At 45.5% G+C, this 17,881-nt stretch overlaps 1 protein-coding gene across 2 annotated transcripts in view; it reads left to right on the top strand.

Moving 5' to 3' along the window:
• LOC121839790 (proline-rich transmembrane protein 4-like) overlaps positions 1–17,598 on the top strand; it is a 40,495-nt gene extending 22,897 nt beyond the window's left edge. For both annotated transcript variants that reach the window (XM_042300473.1, XM_042300474.1), the window contains exon 3: positions 14,632–17,598. In XM_042300473.1, the coding sequence (XP_042156407.1) occupies positions 14,632–16,691 (2,060 nt within the window). In that variant the 3' untranslated portion in view covers positions 16,692–17,598. The remainder of the gene's footprint in view (positions 1–14,631) is intronic.
• The last annotated feature ends 283 nt before the right edge of the window (positions 17,599–17,881 follow it).

Raw genomic sequence — 17,881 nt, 5'->3', positions numbered from 1 at the left:
ATGTGTCTCCCGGTCGTGGCCGGCTGCCACAGAGCCTGGAATTGAACCCAGAATCTCTAGTGGCACAGCTAGCACTGCGATGTAGTGTCTTAGACCACTGCGCCACTCGGGAGGCCTTGAACAAATGTATTTTCAATGGTTGGATTGATTAGTGGTTTTACACACATATATAGCTAGATCTATTTTCACATCAACCATGTGATTTGAACAGTGACTGATTTCATTTAGATGCTCTTAAAAGCACAAATGGCAAATCAGACCATCGAGGTCAGCCGGGGTCGGAAGTGCAGTACAGTATGGTCAATCTCTTCAATCACCAATAGACCACGAACGAAGCAACCCCGAGGTGATTCAACCCACATGTTTTAATAAACTGCGTGGTTTACTTTGAAGCACGGCAGCTCGGGGGAAATGACTTGAACCCAGCGTTAGACCCGACATCGTCGGCTAACATGCCACCACTGTGTTACCACGGTAACCCTGATTAGCCGTTGCCGTCCTGTGCATTGCTAGGCTCATGTGTTTGTTTGGTCCAAAATGTAAATTCAGGGAGTAGACTGTTGATCAGGCAAACACACACACACATTTCATCACCCAAGGTTACTAATAATACTCATTGAAATATACATTTAGAGAATGCAACGTATTCCCATTAGTATGAAGTCTACAAAACTAACCCAATAAGCCTGTGCACAGTGATGCAATATTCTGATTGCATTGAGCCAGAGTGGGAAGGGCAGGAAATTGGAGGATGAGGTATTGTAGCTACATCCAGTTTTAATGAAACCTAATATGACTGTCTGTCTCTCTTCACCCTCCTATCCTACCGGCTTCGATTTCGCATCACTCTAAGCTCCATATGTGTGTGTGTGTGTGTGTGTGTGTGTGTGTGTGTGTGTGTGTGTGTGTGTGTGTGTGTGTGTGTGTGTGTGTGTGTGTGTGTGTGTGTGTGTGTGTGTGTGTGTGTGTGTGTGTGTGTGTGTGTGTGTGTGTGTGTGTGTATGACAGTGATGGAGATGTGTATGCTGGCAGAAGTGAGAGCAGAATTATACTGCCTGATCAACCACTGGATAAATCCCATCACAATGATCTCACGCTGTGTTTCTAATACACAGTGAAATGAAACACACACTTCCCCATCAGGAAACTCTTGGGTACAGTATGTTGTGGTGGACTTTAATTACAAGAGCTTCACAGGAGCCTGGTAAAATGATGTGTGTTGTGTAGCTAGTCACTGAATGGCTCTGAATTCACATGCAGTCAAAGCTATAACCTCTTTTGGAGCTAGTGCTCTAGTGTAGTACTCTAGTATAGTGCTCTAGTATAGTGTTCTACTATCCTGATGTCGGCAGCAGATGAAAGTTGTATTCACAGCATTGCTAACTAAGCTAGCTTAACTTAGCTAGAAAACAAGTTATATTAAGTGGCTAGCTAACAATATCATAATTTGGTGGCTAATCAGACAGAGCTAACTAATCAGCTGAGCTAGCAAACAAAACAACAAAAGTATAAATTCGGATTTGAAAAATACTCCAACTGGCTCTGCATTTCAGGAATCACAGTAGCAAGTAGGATACTCCTGGTCCACTGTTCAGTTAGTGGACTCTCTCTCTCTCTCTCTCTCTCTGTCTCTCTCTCTCTCTCTCTCTCACACACACACACAAACACACACACAAACACACACACACACACACACACACACACACACAATATCTATAAATAATCCTGCCACCCATTATACACACACACATTAGGAATCTCCTCTAAGAGTGGAGAGAGGGATAAACCTTAGCACTGCTAACATACAGATGGACATTAGAATCTAGAGGCAACCAATGTAAGAACAGATCAGTTCAGGTAAAGGTAATAACTAAGCAGGAAATTATATGGATACAATAAGCTATGATTATAAGAACGTAGGCACAGTGTGCAGGAGAGAGAGAGAGAAAATATTGTGTGTGCATACCCTTCTTCGCACCCTGAGGGTTTGGGAGTAAGCACAGACCTCTGCCAAACCTAAGGATGTGCACTTACTTGTGTGTAGTGGGAGTACCAGCCCCTCATTAACTGTCCCCCTCTCGCTTTGTGCAGACCCCAGTCTGTCAGGGAATGGGTGGGCCCTGCTTTAGACCCCAGTCTGTCAGGGAATGGGTGGGCCCTGCTTTAGACCCCTGTCTGTCAGGGAATGGGTGGGCTCTGCTTTAGACCTGTCTGTCAGGGAATGGGTGGGCTCTGCTTTAGAGCCCAGTCTGTCAGGGAATGGGTGGGCCCTGCTTTAGACCCCAGTCTGTCAGGGAATGGGTGGGCCCTGCTTTAGAACCCAGTCTGTCAGGGAATGGGCCTTTAGCCCAAGAGGTTTAGAATCGAGGACTGGCGATAGATTAAGAATTAAGAGTTTGGGTTGTGGTACGCTGATACTAGATCACTGCTTAAGATGCATCGAGAGGAGAGAAGAGAGAGGAGAGAGGGAGCGAGCGAGCGCGTTGGTGAGAATGAGAGAGATAGCTTTAGAATAAGGCAGTCTGTTCTGTTCAGTCTGTTCTGTATGAGTGCTTTGACTTGAGATAAATGGAAATTGTTTGCCGTTGTTTTTCCCTTGTTACATCTGTAAGATGGATGATGTCAGGCCGTAACAGGTCAGGATGCATATCCACGCACGCACACGCACGCGCACACACACACACACACACACACACACACACACACACACACACACACACACAGAGGAAGAAGTCAATGTGATTAGACTACACAGGCCCGACTACTGGACCACGGATGGCTGGCTATGGATAAACAGATGAGAGAAGGATGCATTTGACATATCTGGGTTATGAAATCTTCCTCCCATTCTGCCATCCCCATCTCTCAACTGCCTTCCAAGACAAGCCAGTTCAGGTTTGAACTGTGCCATTTTCTCTCGGCGACCTGGAGATTACAGAGTATTCCCGTAATCTGTGTTGCTCTAACGATCTCAGAGCGGTCGTGATTCAAGTCATGTGCAGTACTTTACTCTACAGTATGTTGTTTTTATTGTCTCTGAGTTTGAATTGCGTAACTCTATCTCCTCAGTGGTTCCTGATGAGGAGTGGCACGATGGGGATGAAGATGGGGTGGATCCTGTACCGAGGACACCACAGGAATGAGTTAGTCCTTTACATTTCAAAAACTAAAAGCATTGTATTCTGGACAAATCATTCACTAAACCCTAAACCTCAACTAAATCTTGTAATAAATCGTGTGGAAATTGAGCAAGTTGAGGTGACTAAACTGCTTGGAGTAACTCTGGATTGTAAACTGTCATGGTCAAAACAGATTGATACAACAGTAGCTAAAATGGGGAGAAGTCTGGCCATAATAAAGTGCTGCTCTACTTTCTTAACAACACAATCAACAAGACAGGTCCTACAGGCCCTAGTTTGGTCGACCTGGACTACTGTTCAGTCGTGTGGTCAGGTGCCACAAAGAGGGACTTTGGAAAATTACAATTGGCTCAGAACAGGGCAGCACGGCTGGCCCTTGGATGTAAACAGACAGCAAACATTAATAATATGCATGTCAATCTCTCCTGGTTCAAAGTGGAGGACAGACTTTATCACTACTTGTATTTGTTAGAAACACAAAGCTGTCTGTTCAAACGACTAGCACACAGCTCAGACATTTATGCACAAGACATGACACCACAGGTCTCTTTACAGTCCCCAAGTCCAGAACAGACTATGGGAGGCGCACAGTATTACATGGAGCCATGACTACATGGAACTCTTTTCCACATCAGGTAACTAATGCAGCAGTAGAATCATGTATTTTTGTTTAAACAGATAAAAAGACACCTTATGGAACAGCGGGGACTGTGAAGCAACACAAACATAGGCACAGACACATGCATACAGACACGATAACATACGCACACGTACACATGGATTTTGTGTTGTAGATATGTGGTAGTGGAGTAGTGTGTTGTAGATATGTGGTAGTGGAGTAGTGTGTTGTATATATGTGGTAGTGGAGTAGTGTGTTGTATATATGTGGTAGTGGAGTAGTGTGTTGTAGATATGTGGTAGTGGAGTAGTGTGTTGTATATATGTGGTAGTGGAGTAGTGTGTTGTATATATGTGGTAGTGGAGTAGTGTGTTGTATATATGTGGTAGTGGAGTAGTGTGTTGTAGATATGTGGTAGTGGAGTAGTGTGTTGTAGATATGTGGTAGTGGAGTAGTGTGTTGTATATATGTGGTAGTGGAGTAGTGTGTTGTATATATGTGGTAGTGGAGTAGTGTGTTGTAGATATGTGGTAGTGGAGTAGTGTGTTGTAGATATGTGGTAGTGGAGTAGTGTGTTGTATATATGTGGTAGTGGAGTAGTGTGTTGTAGATATGTGGTAGTGGAGTAGTGTGTTGTATATATGTGGTAGTGGAGTAGTGTGTTGTATATATGTGGTAGTGGAGTAGTGTGTTGTATGTGGTAGTGGATATGTGGTAGTGGTAGTGGAGTGTGTTGTATATATGTGGTAGTGGAGTAGTGTGTTGTATATATGTGGTAGTGGAGTAGTGTGTTGTATATATGTGGTAGTGGAGTAGTGTGTTGTATATATGTGGTAGTGGAGTAGTGTTGTATATATGTGGTAGTGGAGTAGTGTGTTGTATATATGTGGTAGTGGAGTAGTGTGTTGTATATGTGGTAGTGGAGTGTGTGTTGTAGTGGTAGTGGAGTGTGTTTGTATATATGTGGTAGTGGAGTAGTGTGTTGTAGATATGTGGTAGTGGAGTAGTGTGTTGTATATATGTGGTAGTGGAGTAGTGTGTTGTATATATGTGGTAGTGGAGTAGTGTGGTAGTGGTAGTGGAGTTGTGTGTTTAGATATGTGGTAGTGGAGTAGTGTGTTGTATATATGTGGTAGTGGAGTAGTGTGTTGTATATATGTGGTAGTGGAGTAGTGTGTTGTATATATGTGGTAGTGGAGTAGTGTGTTGTATATATGTGGTAGTGGAGTGTGTTGTAGTGGTAGTGGAGTAGTGTGTTGTAGATATGTGGTAGTGGAGTAGTGTGTTGTAGATATGTGGTAGTGGAGTAGTGTGTTGTATATATGTGGTAGTGGAGTAGTGTGTTGTATATATGTGGTAGTGGAGTAGTGTGTTGTATATATGTGGTAGTGGAGTAGTGTGTTGTAGATATGTGGTAGTGGAGTAGTGTGTTGTAGATATGTGGTAGTGGAGTAGTGTGTTGTAGTGGTAGTGGAGTGTGTTGTATATATGTGGTAGTGGAGTAGTGTGTTGTATATATGTGGTAGTGGAGTAGTGTGTTGTAGATATGTGGTAGTGGAGTAGTGTGTTGTAGATATGTGGTAGTGGAGTAGTGTGTTGTATATATGTGGTAGTGTGGTAGTGGAGTAGTGTGTTGTAGATATGTGGTAGTGGAGTAGTGTGTTGTATATATGTGGTAGTGGAGTAGTGTGTTGTAGATATGTGGTAGTGGAGTAGTGTGTTGTAGTGGATATGTGGTAGTGGAGTGGAGTAGTGTGTTGTATATATGTGGTAGTGGTAGTGGTAGTGTGTTGTATATATGTGGTAGTGGAGTAGTGTGTTGTAGATATGTGGTAGTGGAGTAGTGTGTTGTAGATATGTGGTAGTGGAGTAGTGTGTTGTATATATGTGGTAGTGGAGTAGTGTGTTGTAGATATGTGGTAGTGGAGTAGTGTGTTGTATATATGTGGTAGTGGAGTAGTGTGTTGTAGATATGTGGTAGTGGAGTAGTGTGTTGTAGATATGTGGTAGTGGAGTAGTGTGTTGTATATATGTGGTAGTGTTGTATATATGTGGTAGTGGAGTAGTGTGTTGTATATATGTGGTAGTGGAGTAGTGTGTTGTATATATGTGGTAGTGGAGTAGTGTGTTGTATATATGTGGTAGTGGAGTAGTGTGTTGTATATATGTGGTAGTGGAGTAGTGTGTTGTATATATGTGGTAGTGGAGTAGTGTGTTGTAGATATGTGGTAGTGGAGTAGTGTGTTGTAGATATGTGGTAGTGGAGTAGTGTGTTGTGAAATCTGCTATGAATGTATTGTAATGTTTTTAAAATTGTATAACTGCCTTAATTTTGCTGGACCCCAGGAAGAGTAGCTGCTGCCTTAGCAGGAACTAATGGGGATCCATAATAAACCCCAGGAAGAGTAGCTGCTTCCTTAGCAGGAACTAATGGGGATCCATAATAAACCCCAGGAAGAGTAGCTGCTGCCTTAGCAGGAACTAATGGGGATCCATAATAAACCCCAGGAAGAGTAGCTGCTTCCTTAGCAGGAACTAATGGGGATCCATAATAAACCCCAGGAAGAGTAGCTGCTGCCTTAGCAGGAACTAATGGGGATCCATAATAAACCCCAGGAAGAGTAGCTGCTTCCTTAGCAGGAACTAATGGGGATCCATAATAAACCCCAGGAAGAGTAGCTGCTGCCTTAGCAGGAACTAATGGGGATCCATAATAAACCCCAGGAAGAGTAGCTGCCTCCTTAGCAGGAACTAATGGGGATCCATAATAAACCCCAGGAAGAGTAGCTGCTGCCTTAGCAGGAACTAATGGGGATCCATAATAAACCCCAGGAAGAGTAGCTGCTGCCTTGCAGGAACTAATGGGGATCCATAATAAACCCCAGGAAGAGTAGCTGCTGCCTTAGCAGGAACTAATGGGGATCCATAATAAACCCCAGGAAGAGTAGCTGCTGCCTTAGCAGGAACTAATGGGGATCCATAATAAACCCCAGGAAGAGTAGCTGCTGCCTTCCAGCAGGAACCCAATGGGGATCCATAATAAACCCCAGGAAGAGTAGCTGCTGCCTTAGCAGGAACTAATGGGGATCCATAATAAACCCCAGGAAGAGTAGCTGCTGCCTTAGCAGGAACTAATGGGGATCCATAATAAACCCCAGGAAGAGTAGCTGCTGCCTTAGCAGGAACTAATGGGGATCCATAATAAACCCCAGGAAGAGTAGCTGCCTCCTTAGCAGGAACTAATGGGGATCCATAATAAACCCCAGGAAGAGTAGCTGCTGCCTTAGCAGGAACTAATGGGGATCCATAATAAACCCCAGGAAGAGCAGCTGCTGCCTTGACAGGAACTAATGGGGATCCATAATAAACCCCAGGAAGAGTAGCTGCTTCCTTAGCAGGAACTAATGGGGATCCATAATAAACCCCAGGAAGAGTAGCTGCTGCCTTAGCAGGAACTAATGGGGATCCATAATAAATACAAATACCACCAGGAGTCATTACGACGACAACGTCAAAGCCACTGATTACAGGTAACTGGATCGCACTTAACATCACACAAACACAAATAAGATACTGGACACACAAAGATATGCATGCACACACCCTTAGAAACACACACACTTGAACACACTATATCACAAGCCCTCCAATCACTCCTCGCTTACTTACTTCCCCAATCTAGCTCAACACACTGTCAGTTTGAAGAGCAAAGCAGCCTATTACTGTTACAATCTGTCTGAGAGTCACAGCAGCCAGGCAGAAACATTTCCCTCAGCCCTTCCTACAGTCTCTAATTGCCTCCAAAGGGAGGTGACTGTTGGTTGTACCGTGTTGTTGAACATTTACCAGCCGGAGTCTAGCTAAGGACCTCTCTTCCTCTCTTCGTTTGACTAGTAGCAACCCTTTTCAGAAGAACATCTCAGGTAGAGAAGAAGTAGAAACATCTGGTGGTTGGTCAGTAATGATTCATTAATCATGTGATAATTAAGAGGTTCATTTGAAACCCACTTCTCCGCAGCAGATGTAACCCACATTACTGCCCAGAAATAGCAGACCTATTCAGCCGAATAGTAAAAATAGACTAGTTAAATGTGCTACTGCAGATGACGTGTCACCACAGAGGCTTGTGTGTGTGAGAGAGAGAATCTGCTGCCTCCTTATCATGCAAATCAAATATCAAATCAGTCCATAACATGTTCCTATGTAGGACTGTAGCAGGCCAGGGTCTGTTGATGTAAAGGAGTTTTAGGATCATATCAGATCTTTCCACTTTTTTTGCCACAAAATACAATTCTCCTCTTCAATATGAATGACAGCTCCTCCAACAGTCGTTCCGGCTGAATTGCCTTTCTGAGGACAGTGAAATTGAAAGTGAAGGAAAACAGATGAATGCTAAATGAAGCCTTGGATTTTCCTGACGCGGGGACAACAGGAGACCAATTAGAAAGATGGAGGGGAGGATGTCAGTGGGAGTTGAGTTCTGCAGTCAGGTGTCAAGGTTTACACTGGGATCCTGGAACAAATAGTCTTCAACTGGTTCCTTTCCTCCTATTTCCTTCAAGACCACTGATGTTCTAATTTACCTATCAGTTGATGTGATGAAAATCAATAAAAGGGGGGCATATTAAGAGTATTAAAGGCTCAGTGCTGTCAAAAACGTGATTTCCCTGTGTTTTATATATGCAGGTAACTGCCAAAATAATGGAAACCCTTGAGTAAATGAAGGTTCTGGTGGCTCTGTGGGGTGCATTTTCCTAGCATGGTTTAGGTCCACTCGATTCCTTAGAGGGCAAGGTAAATGTCAATTAATACACAGCCATTCTGAGTGATCACCTTCAACCTATGGTGAATCATGTCTATCCTGATGGGAGTGGAGTCCCCATCCACAGGGCACAAGTGTTCACTGAATGGTTTGATGAGCATGAAAACGATGTAAACCATATGCCATGGCTGTCGCAGTCACCAGATCTCAACCAATTGAACACTTATTGGAGATTCTGGAGCGGCGCCTGAACCAGCGGTTTCCACCACCATCAACAAAACACCAAATGATGGAATTTCTGGTGGAAGAATGGTGTCGCATCCCTCCTATAGAGTTCCAGACACTTGTAGAATCTACGCCAACTTGCCAAGGCACATTGAAGGTGTTCAGGTGCCTCGTGGTGGCCCAACACCCTATTATGACACTTTATGTTGCTGGTTCATTTATTTTGGTAGTTACCTGTATTTCCACACTATGAGGTTGGAATAATGGTGTGAAATTGTGAAAATGCTGATAATGCCGTATTAACGTAAGAGCTGTTTGACAAGACCGGCTGTGATTTCTGCCTGTTCAGGTGGGATGTATTTTGGACTGCCTGGCGACAGGCAATATTTAATAATAATTTGGGGGTGCTTATATTTCTCCTGTTACACACAAGAGTATAACGGGAATGTGTTTCTTGCATATCCCAACTCTCCCTGAGACACCCACAGAGAGTGGGGTCACGGCCAGGGTCACGTACAATGCCCCAGAAGCAATTAGAGTTAAGAGCCTTGCTCAAGGGAACAGTGACAGACTTTTCTCCTTGTCGGCTCTGGTACGCGAACCAGAGACCTTTCGGTTACTGGCCCAACATTAACCTTGAGGCTACCTGCTGCCCATAGACCAATAACAAAGAGAGTTTTAAACCTCTCTGCCAATAACAGCTGGTTTTGAGGTTCCATATCCCTCCCATAAAGCTTAGGCCCCTCACTCAGACCACTACCATAGTCCTAGCAAAATTCTTGCTTGAGAAATGTGTCTTTGCTAAGTGTCACGTTCTGACCATAGTTCTTTTGTGTTTTCTTTGTTTTAGTGTTGGTCAGGACGTGAGCTGAGTGGGCATTCTATGTTGTATGTCTAGTTTGTCTATTTCTATGTTTGGCCTGATATGGTTCTCAAGCAGAGGCAGGTGTTAGTCATTGTCTCTGATTGGGAACCATATTTAGGTAGCCTGTTTTGTGTTGGGTTTTGTGGGTGGTTGTCTTCTGTCATTGCACTAGATAGGACTGTTTCGGTTTTCACATTGATTGTTTTGTAGTGTTCGCGTGTATGGTCTTGATTAAACATGTTGAACTCTAACCACGCTGCATTTTGGTCCTCTCCTTCAGCGGAAGAAAACCGTTACTCTAAGAAGCATTTTATTTTTTTACAATTTTAATTGAAAAAAATAACAAAGTACTTAATTGCTGCCCAGAAATGATTTGATATTGAGATAAAAACAGATGTATTTAAGGCATAACTGCTGAGTTAAAAGACATACATCACCATGGAAACATTAAAATAGTATTACATTGTCTGACGTAAGTCTGATACTAATCGCTCAACTTCTGTTGAACTATGGGAACCTTACAGTATGTTCGCAACTCTGGTATGTTTCAATGGCGATTTAAACTGACGCACAAAAAAGACAACACTTTGATCCGAGTTGGATCATCGTCAGGTCATCTTTTTCTTGAATACGTTCTTCTGTCCTGCACCTGATGAGTTGGAATTTCCTTTTTCTCTATTTTCTAACCCTCTACAAAAATCTCTGCCCAAGCTATTGTAAAGGAGCTTGTTATTGATTATGGTGTCTACATATATACATACACAGGCTGTTGGCATTGAATCCGGGCAGTGACATGACATTCATATATGTGACTGACTGTAAACCTGAGGGGTTCGTCACAAGTGGAATGTAGACTATAACTAGGCAGCAACACGCGATGGAACGGACCGGACTACGCTGTCCCCGTCGCACGGCCACATTCCAACAGGGGCGGGTATCCAGGCCGGCGGACTGGCTGGACGCTCCGATGGGCGATTATTTGACCCGAGCGAGACAGGCAGGAACCCTTGGCTCTAGTCCAGAAACCCCAGTCACGTTTTCCACTGTGCCCGCGGGGCAGCTAGGGCATCGCCCAGGAAAGTAAACAAACGGGCGGAACAAGCGACTGGCCTGCCACAACATGACCACCCTTATCTGTGGCAGTTGCCTCGCCTGGCGCTTCCCGTTTGTGTTAAACCCCGCCCACATCTTCCACACTGTGCAGGCAGGGTGTCTGGTATGACAATATTACATCATTATCGTTATGACACTGCTTCTCGTCTCTCCTGTAGTAATAGCCATCTTCAAAAGGAATCTTTTAGTGACAGATAAGCAACATATCAGGCACCTCTTCTTATCATAACATGATTACAATTTAACCACTGTCTGTAGGTGTCATCATCAGGGATGGTTCCAATGAGTTACTGACTCATACAGGTGGCTGAAAAATAGTGGGCTGAACCAACACTAATATTCTATGGGGGTGCCATGTTATTGCTTTTGGGGAGGGGCACTGATTTGTTATGGGAGTGCCCAGAACCCCTGGCAGCCAGTGTAATTCTAACGCTATCAGAACAAATACAATGTATTGTTCATTTCACCCTCCAGATTAGTTGAGTAATAAGCTATGTCAGAGCTGTTAGTGTGCTGATTCACCTCAGTGGATTTTAGACGAATACAAGACTGTTGTAACTGCAGTCTGCTATATAGTCAGCTGAACGGACACTCATTAAATGCGCAACTGTGCGAAACTTAAAGGGAATGTATCAATAGCGATGTTGTGCTAGGGTATACTATATCCTACAGAGGACTAGAGAGAGATAGAGAAACATCATGGAACGATGCACAGAGGAACCTCTTTAAATACGTTTCGTTTCTGCCCATTAAAGATTCAGCAGGCCTAATTTAAAAAACCTGCATCAGGGAAAAATAAAGCCTCTTAAAACATTGGCAGTCAGTATTTCACAGCATTAGCGCCATGATTAAAGCCACGGTCACCCGTCTCGTAACCGTCTGTCAGAGGTAAAATAAAAATGGTGACGTCGTGCCGCAAGACAGATCGATCACTCAGGTTCATATTTCCCAGAGCTTGACGGGTTCGTCATCAACTCACACCGAATCTCGGGAGTCGGTGGCTGAGCACGGAATGAAGACTAAACGAGTTCCAAAAGAAGACCATCAGTACTCTGCAGGACAGCGCTGAGGTTTATGTTGAAGCCCCTCTTTAAAAGGATCAGCCACTCGAGTCAGGCTTTGATAGAAATGTTCAGGAGTCAATGTTGTGGTTTGGGCTTCCTGATTAGAGTGGGGAGGTTTCTTTGGTCGGCAAATGAGAGGGACCAGCGAGGCTGATGGGAGGTGGAGAATACAGTCTTAATAACAACCTTTCTACAACACACCATGTTAACAGGAAGCACTCTTGCATTCAACTGAGAGAAAAAGGCACTGGGTTTTGTGTTTCAGCATCCTCAATATGGTTGAATGGCCACATGTATGCACACCATACCCAAAGCTGTTCACATTAGAGCTCAATTGAGCCAGGGTTTGCCAGGCAGTGTATTTAGACAGGGAGAGAGTGAGAGAGCGAGAGAGAGAGAAGGGGCAATGCGGGAGGAAGAGAGAGACACACAACAATGGGGTAGAGGTTATGATGGGGTAGAGGTTATGAGAGGAAGAGAGAGACACACAACGATGGGGTAGAGGTTATGAGAGGAAGAGAGAGACACACAACAATGGGGTAGAGGTTATGATGGGGTAGAGGTTATGAGAGGAAGAGAGAGACACACAACAATGGGGTAGAGGTTATGATGGGGTAGAGGTTATGAGAGGAAGAGAGAGAGAGACACACAACGATGGGGTAGAGGTTATGAGAGGAAGAGAGAGACACACAACGATGGGGTAGAGGTTATGATGGGGTAGAGGTTATGAGAGGAAGAGAGAGACACACAACGATGGGGTAGAGGTTATGAGAGGAAGAGAGAGACAACGATGGGGTAGAGGTTATGATGGGGTAGAGGTTATGAGAGGAAGAGAGAGACACAACGATGGGGTAGAGGTTATGATGGGGTAGAGGTTATGAGAGGAAGAGAGAGACACAACGATGGGGTAGAGGTTATGATGGGGTAGAGGTTATGAGAGGAAGAGAGAGCGTGTGTGTCAGAGAGAGAGAGAGAGAAAAAAAGAAGAATGGTCTTCGAGGGAGGAAACAGGACCAGTATAGAAGAGACGTCACAAACAAAACAGTCCATTACGGATCTGGGACTGAGACGGGGTGGGGAAACAGACAGCTACCATACAACACAACACAATCAGAGGAGCTAGGGTCTCATATATCACAAGAGAAAAGGGACAACTTAAATGTATAAATACATTACTTCGTTTTGTGGTACAGAAGTTTGTACATAAATCGAGGTTGCATACCAACATGCAATCAATGTACCACCAGACATGATCTATTCTCGTGTATCATCCAAACTGCATTTTAGTACCATACAAACCACATTTTGGGACCATTTGACAAATGCCTGGGTTGCATTATACAATATTCAAAAGCATCCTTATTTTAATCAAATCCAACCCACAGTCCACTTCACACCACTATCACAGAGAGACGTTTCACAGAGTCACAAGGTACTCTACATCTAGCAGCCCACAAATCATGCAGCTCTGTAACTGCTAGTACCTCCCTGTATACCAGGATATCCTGCTCATTTGTCTCTGTCTCTGTAGCCCAATAAGGAGCCTGGTGGGAGGACGGCTCATAATAATGTCTGGAACGGAGCGAGCGGAATGATACCATTCCATTGATTCTGCTCCAGCCTTTACCACGAGCCTGTCCTCCCACATTAAGGTGCCACCAACCTCCGGTAGATTATATCTGATAGGGCTGGGCTTGAATGACTGATGAGGCTGTGTGTCTGTGTCTGGATACAAGATGTAATCCGGCCTGTTTGTGTTTTCACGTCTTCAAAAGGAGGAGTGAGGAGAAGCATGGAAATAAATGGGTGCCCGCTGGTCTGTTTGATGTCCTAGCTGATCTGTTTTACTGAAGTGGCATTGATTGAAGATAATGCTTTGGCTAATGGCTATTATGGACGTCATGTAAGATGTTAGCTGCCGAAGTCTGTAAAGCTCGCTTTGAAAAGGAAGAGCCTAAAACCGTGCGAGGGAAACTGTCGCTAGTGCCCATCCGTGATGCATTTGTGTGTAATGACTACTAGGTACACACATCCAAGTCATCTTCCATGCATTATCTTACCAGTAGCCTTTATAAACATATACATTTAACAGCACAGATGAGTCTTGCAGCCAAGCCAGAGTTCTAACATACACGCATGTACAATTTAAAAAGGGACACTCCAAGTCTGTCCTGAACCAAGCCACAAACAGCCATTTCCTCCCACGGTGCACTGAATAACATGTATAATACAATCATCGTCAGCCATGTTTGTATGGAAACAACAGATGTTCACTGGCTGCTTATGTCATAGAAAGAAGGAATCAGCTCTGTGGTCTTCAGGCCCCACTGATCTGCCCTTTTCTCTTCCCCCTTTCTAGGCCCAGTCCAGTTGGAGGTTGCCTCCTTACAGCCTTAGCCCACATGCTTTCACAGACTTGGTCCTCAGCTCACATGCTGTCACAGACTTGGCCCTCAGCCCACATGCTTTCACAGACTTGGCCCTCAGCTCACATGCTTTCACAGACTTGGCCCTCAGCCCATTAGTGTCTAGGCTCGAATGTTGAGTAAACGCTGTGTATTCTCATGTGTGCCTGTTTAGAATGGACTCTCTTGGGTGTTGCCCTCTGCTGGTAAATTGTATTACTATGCTGTTATCAGAAAACAGCATCCTGAGGACGATGTGGCTGTGCAGCATTGCGCTGTATAGACGCTGCTGCATATGGCATTGATCTATATTTGGGACGGTCAGATGGCCACAGGTGGATTTCACATGTCAAACCTCATGACAAATTGCTTTTTAAAAAGCGATCAACTTTTTATGGAATCGAAATTGAAATTCTATATTTTCCCATGTTTTTTCAGGTAACCTTCCTGATGCTGAAGACTGGCTGTCTGACCCAATGGGCAGTGAAGCCACCTACCTCCCAGACTGCAATCAGGAACGTTCGGGGATCTGCAATATCTCCGACACCTGGGCGCCGCTTACCACCTCTGACGTCCTCCCCACCGCCAACACCCCCTCCGCAAACCAATCAAATAACCCATTCCTGATTCCGTCCCGGCCCATGTTCGTATCCCTGCACTCTGATTGGAACAGCGCCATGGCCGCCTGGGGGTTAGCGTGGGATGCACACGTGTACGGTCTGGGCTCCATCTTCGCCATGGTGACCCTGGCCTCGGCGCTCAACCTGCTGTGCCTGCCCCTGCGCTGCCCTTCCGGCTGTGGCTACTTCGGCCTGGTCAGCGTCTTCCTCCTGGCTGCAGGGTGTACCAGGGCTTTCTCCCTCCTCTACGATGCCTACGGCCATCAGGACCGGCTGCCCTCCACCGAGGCCTCCCTGCTGCTCTACGAAGCCCCGTTCCCCTGCCTGACTGCAGCCTTCGGCCTGGTCTTCCTGCTCCTCTCTATGCGCTCCAGGATGCAGCTATCCTACTCAGCCTTCCAGAGACCCTGTTTCCTGGCCTGTCTGGTGTTGCTGCACTTCGCAGCAGCTTTTGGTCCTGTAGCACTGCTGAGGCTCTACCAGAGGAGGGCGCCCTTCTGCCTCTTCATCTCGCTCATCTCCCGGGGAGCGTTTGTGGCGCTGGTTTCTTTTCTATCGGTCGCCTATTTTGTGTTTTTCTGCTACGTACGGGCGGACTCAAAGCACATTTACCACCTGAATAACACCTCGCCCACTCCAGCTGAGCGATACAACCGCTGTCCATTCGCAGAGAGCAGGGACTGGGACCGTGCGGCTGCGACAGTGTGCCTTTCGGCTCTGTTCTGCATGGCATGCGCCGGGCTGCAGCTGTACGCCATGCTCCACTCTCTGGGGCTCGCCGGAGGAGCAGATGTGTTCCGCCCCTGGCCTTGGTGGACCTTCCAGCTCAGCTGCAGGGTTTGTGAGGCCGGAGTTTGTCTCACCTTAGCCCTGGTGGTGGCCCAGCCAATCTACTGCTCTGACCACCTTCCCCAGCCTGGAAGCTGCTGGACGGAGCTGCTGGCGATCAAGTCGCCCATTATGCCGGGAACCTACCAGTGGACCCTGAGCCAGCAGGAGAAGCTGGCCATCTGCGACATTGGGCACGGGGAGACAGAGTGCCTGCCCCTCTACACGCTGGTGGATGAAAGGCTAGGCAGCAGCTTGAACGGCCTGGACCTCCTGTACCACAGCAACCGGGCCTTGGCTTACAGAGACCTGGACCTGAATTTGGATCTGCCGGGCTCCAGCAAGCCCGAGGACAGGGGTGGTGGAGAGGCGTCCGGGGGTTCCTCCTTCACCAGCGACTCCACGGCTGACCTGCGGCCGCCATCGCCCATCAACCTGCGCCGTAGTATTGATGAGGCGCTCTTCAGTGAGGACCTCTTTCCCATAAGCCTCTTCAGAACGTCCATACCCTTTTGCTGCAGTGACCTGTCACTCAACGTCCCCTACTCCACGTCCACCCTGCCCAATGGTGGCCAGGTGCTTCGAGAGACCCTCTTAGCTGACCCAGGCCTGTACCGGACAACCTCCTGCGTGGAGATGCCCCCTCCTCCCCCAACCCCTCTACCAAACCGACCTATGGCAGGCGACACCATCCTGGGTGCTCCACCATCTCCCTCCCTGTCCTCCAACTCCTCTTCCCCAGAACGCTGGAGGGGAAGTTCCTCCTCCTGCTCCTTGTACAGACCCTCATTAGGGGGGTCCTCTCTGGTCCTCTGTTCCAGCCCAGAGGGGCACGCCCAACCCTCATCCCTAGGCGGCAGCTCAAGCCGCATTACAGCCTCCAGCCACCAGGGCTCACACATGCAGAGACACTATCGCACACTGGGGTCAGCCTCACAGGAGAGTCTTGACCTAGAGTCTGAAGCGGACCGGTCCGTACAAGAGGAGTTCGTCAATGTCTGCAGACAGATTGATGCGATGAGCATCTGCAGTGAGACAATTGACCTGTAGGCAGAGCTCTCAACAGTCAAGGGCTAAAGACTGAGGACTGGACTGAAATAAGGTGTTGTGAAGAAGGATTCAAGATGGTGTCACGATCTGTAAGGAGCAACGAGCGGTTTGATTCACCAGCCTAGCCTTCATTGTCAAGAAAGGTAAAATAGTGCCAAATGTTTGAGTAAATGAACTGAGGGAATGTTTGTGAATGTTGACAGGAGTCTTTTAAGTGCCACAGAATGCCACATGCCAAGGAGAAATTTGTGACATTTTTTTCACATTTGCTATTGGATGATGAAGTTTGATACGTTAATAAAAGTTGCGTTTTCCTGTGCATTTCAAGAGGGGCACAGGAAAGCAAAATACATTTGTACAAAACGTTTTGCATTCAAATAAATAATACTGTGATTGAAATAAGCACTTAATAAACAACTACTGAAAATCTTATTTTAACATACTCTTATCCAGATTGTGAGTGCATACATTCTCATACTTTCATTCTTCTCCATACTGGTCCTCTGTGGGAATCAAACCCTGGTGTTGCCAGCACCATGCTCTACCAACTGAGCTACACGGGACTGATAAAAAAATGTACTTTACATTTTCATAGAGTAAGATTGTTATTCAATGCCAAGTTGTTTCAATTCAGTAAAATATCATTGTGTTTGTGAGCCTCTACATGAAGAATTAGACATGTTAGAGATGTGCTTTAAGATCCATCCAATAAAGGAAAGCTTGATTTGAACTAACAGCAACATTGTAGCAGAGCAGCAGTGAACTATACTGGTAGGATAGCACCGATACTATTGTGCTTTAACTTCGGACTGACACGCAGTACATTTTATATGAGCCGCTTGATATTTTATCAATGTTAAAAAAATACTTTACTCAAAAGATGATTAAATAAAGAGAAATGTCAACATTTAAGTGTGCATGTCTTGTTTTCACCAAGTTCCAGGTCATGTATAACGTATCTTCTATAGTTACATTTGGGGATAGTATTTTTGACAACGCAATATTATTTTTGCACCAGTTGGCTGCATCTGCCCCAAAACACCAGTATTTTTACTTCATAGCTTGATCTCCATCTTTTTAAATTAGGTAGACAATTTGTATTCAACACTTTTACTTCCACGACTGATCAAAACTCATGACTCTTGTCCCTCTGCAGAAGACATATGGTGAGAAATGTGTTTGGAACATTG

This window comes from Oncorhynchus tshawytscha, linkage group LG17 (assembly GCF_018296145.1).
Source record: "Oncorhynchus tshawytscha isolate Ot180627B linkage group LG17, Otsh_v2.0, whole genome shotgun sequence".
NCBI classification, from domain to species: domain Eukaryota; kingdom Metazoa; phylum Chordata; class Actinopteri; order Salmoniformes; family Salmonidae; genus Oncorhynchus; species Oncorhynchus tshawytscha.
Note: the sequence above shows the minus strand (reverse complement) of the source record. Positions and strands in the feature narration are given on the sequence as shown.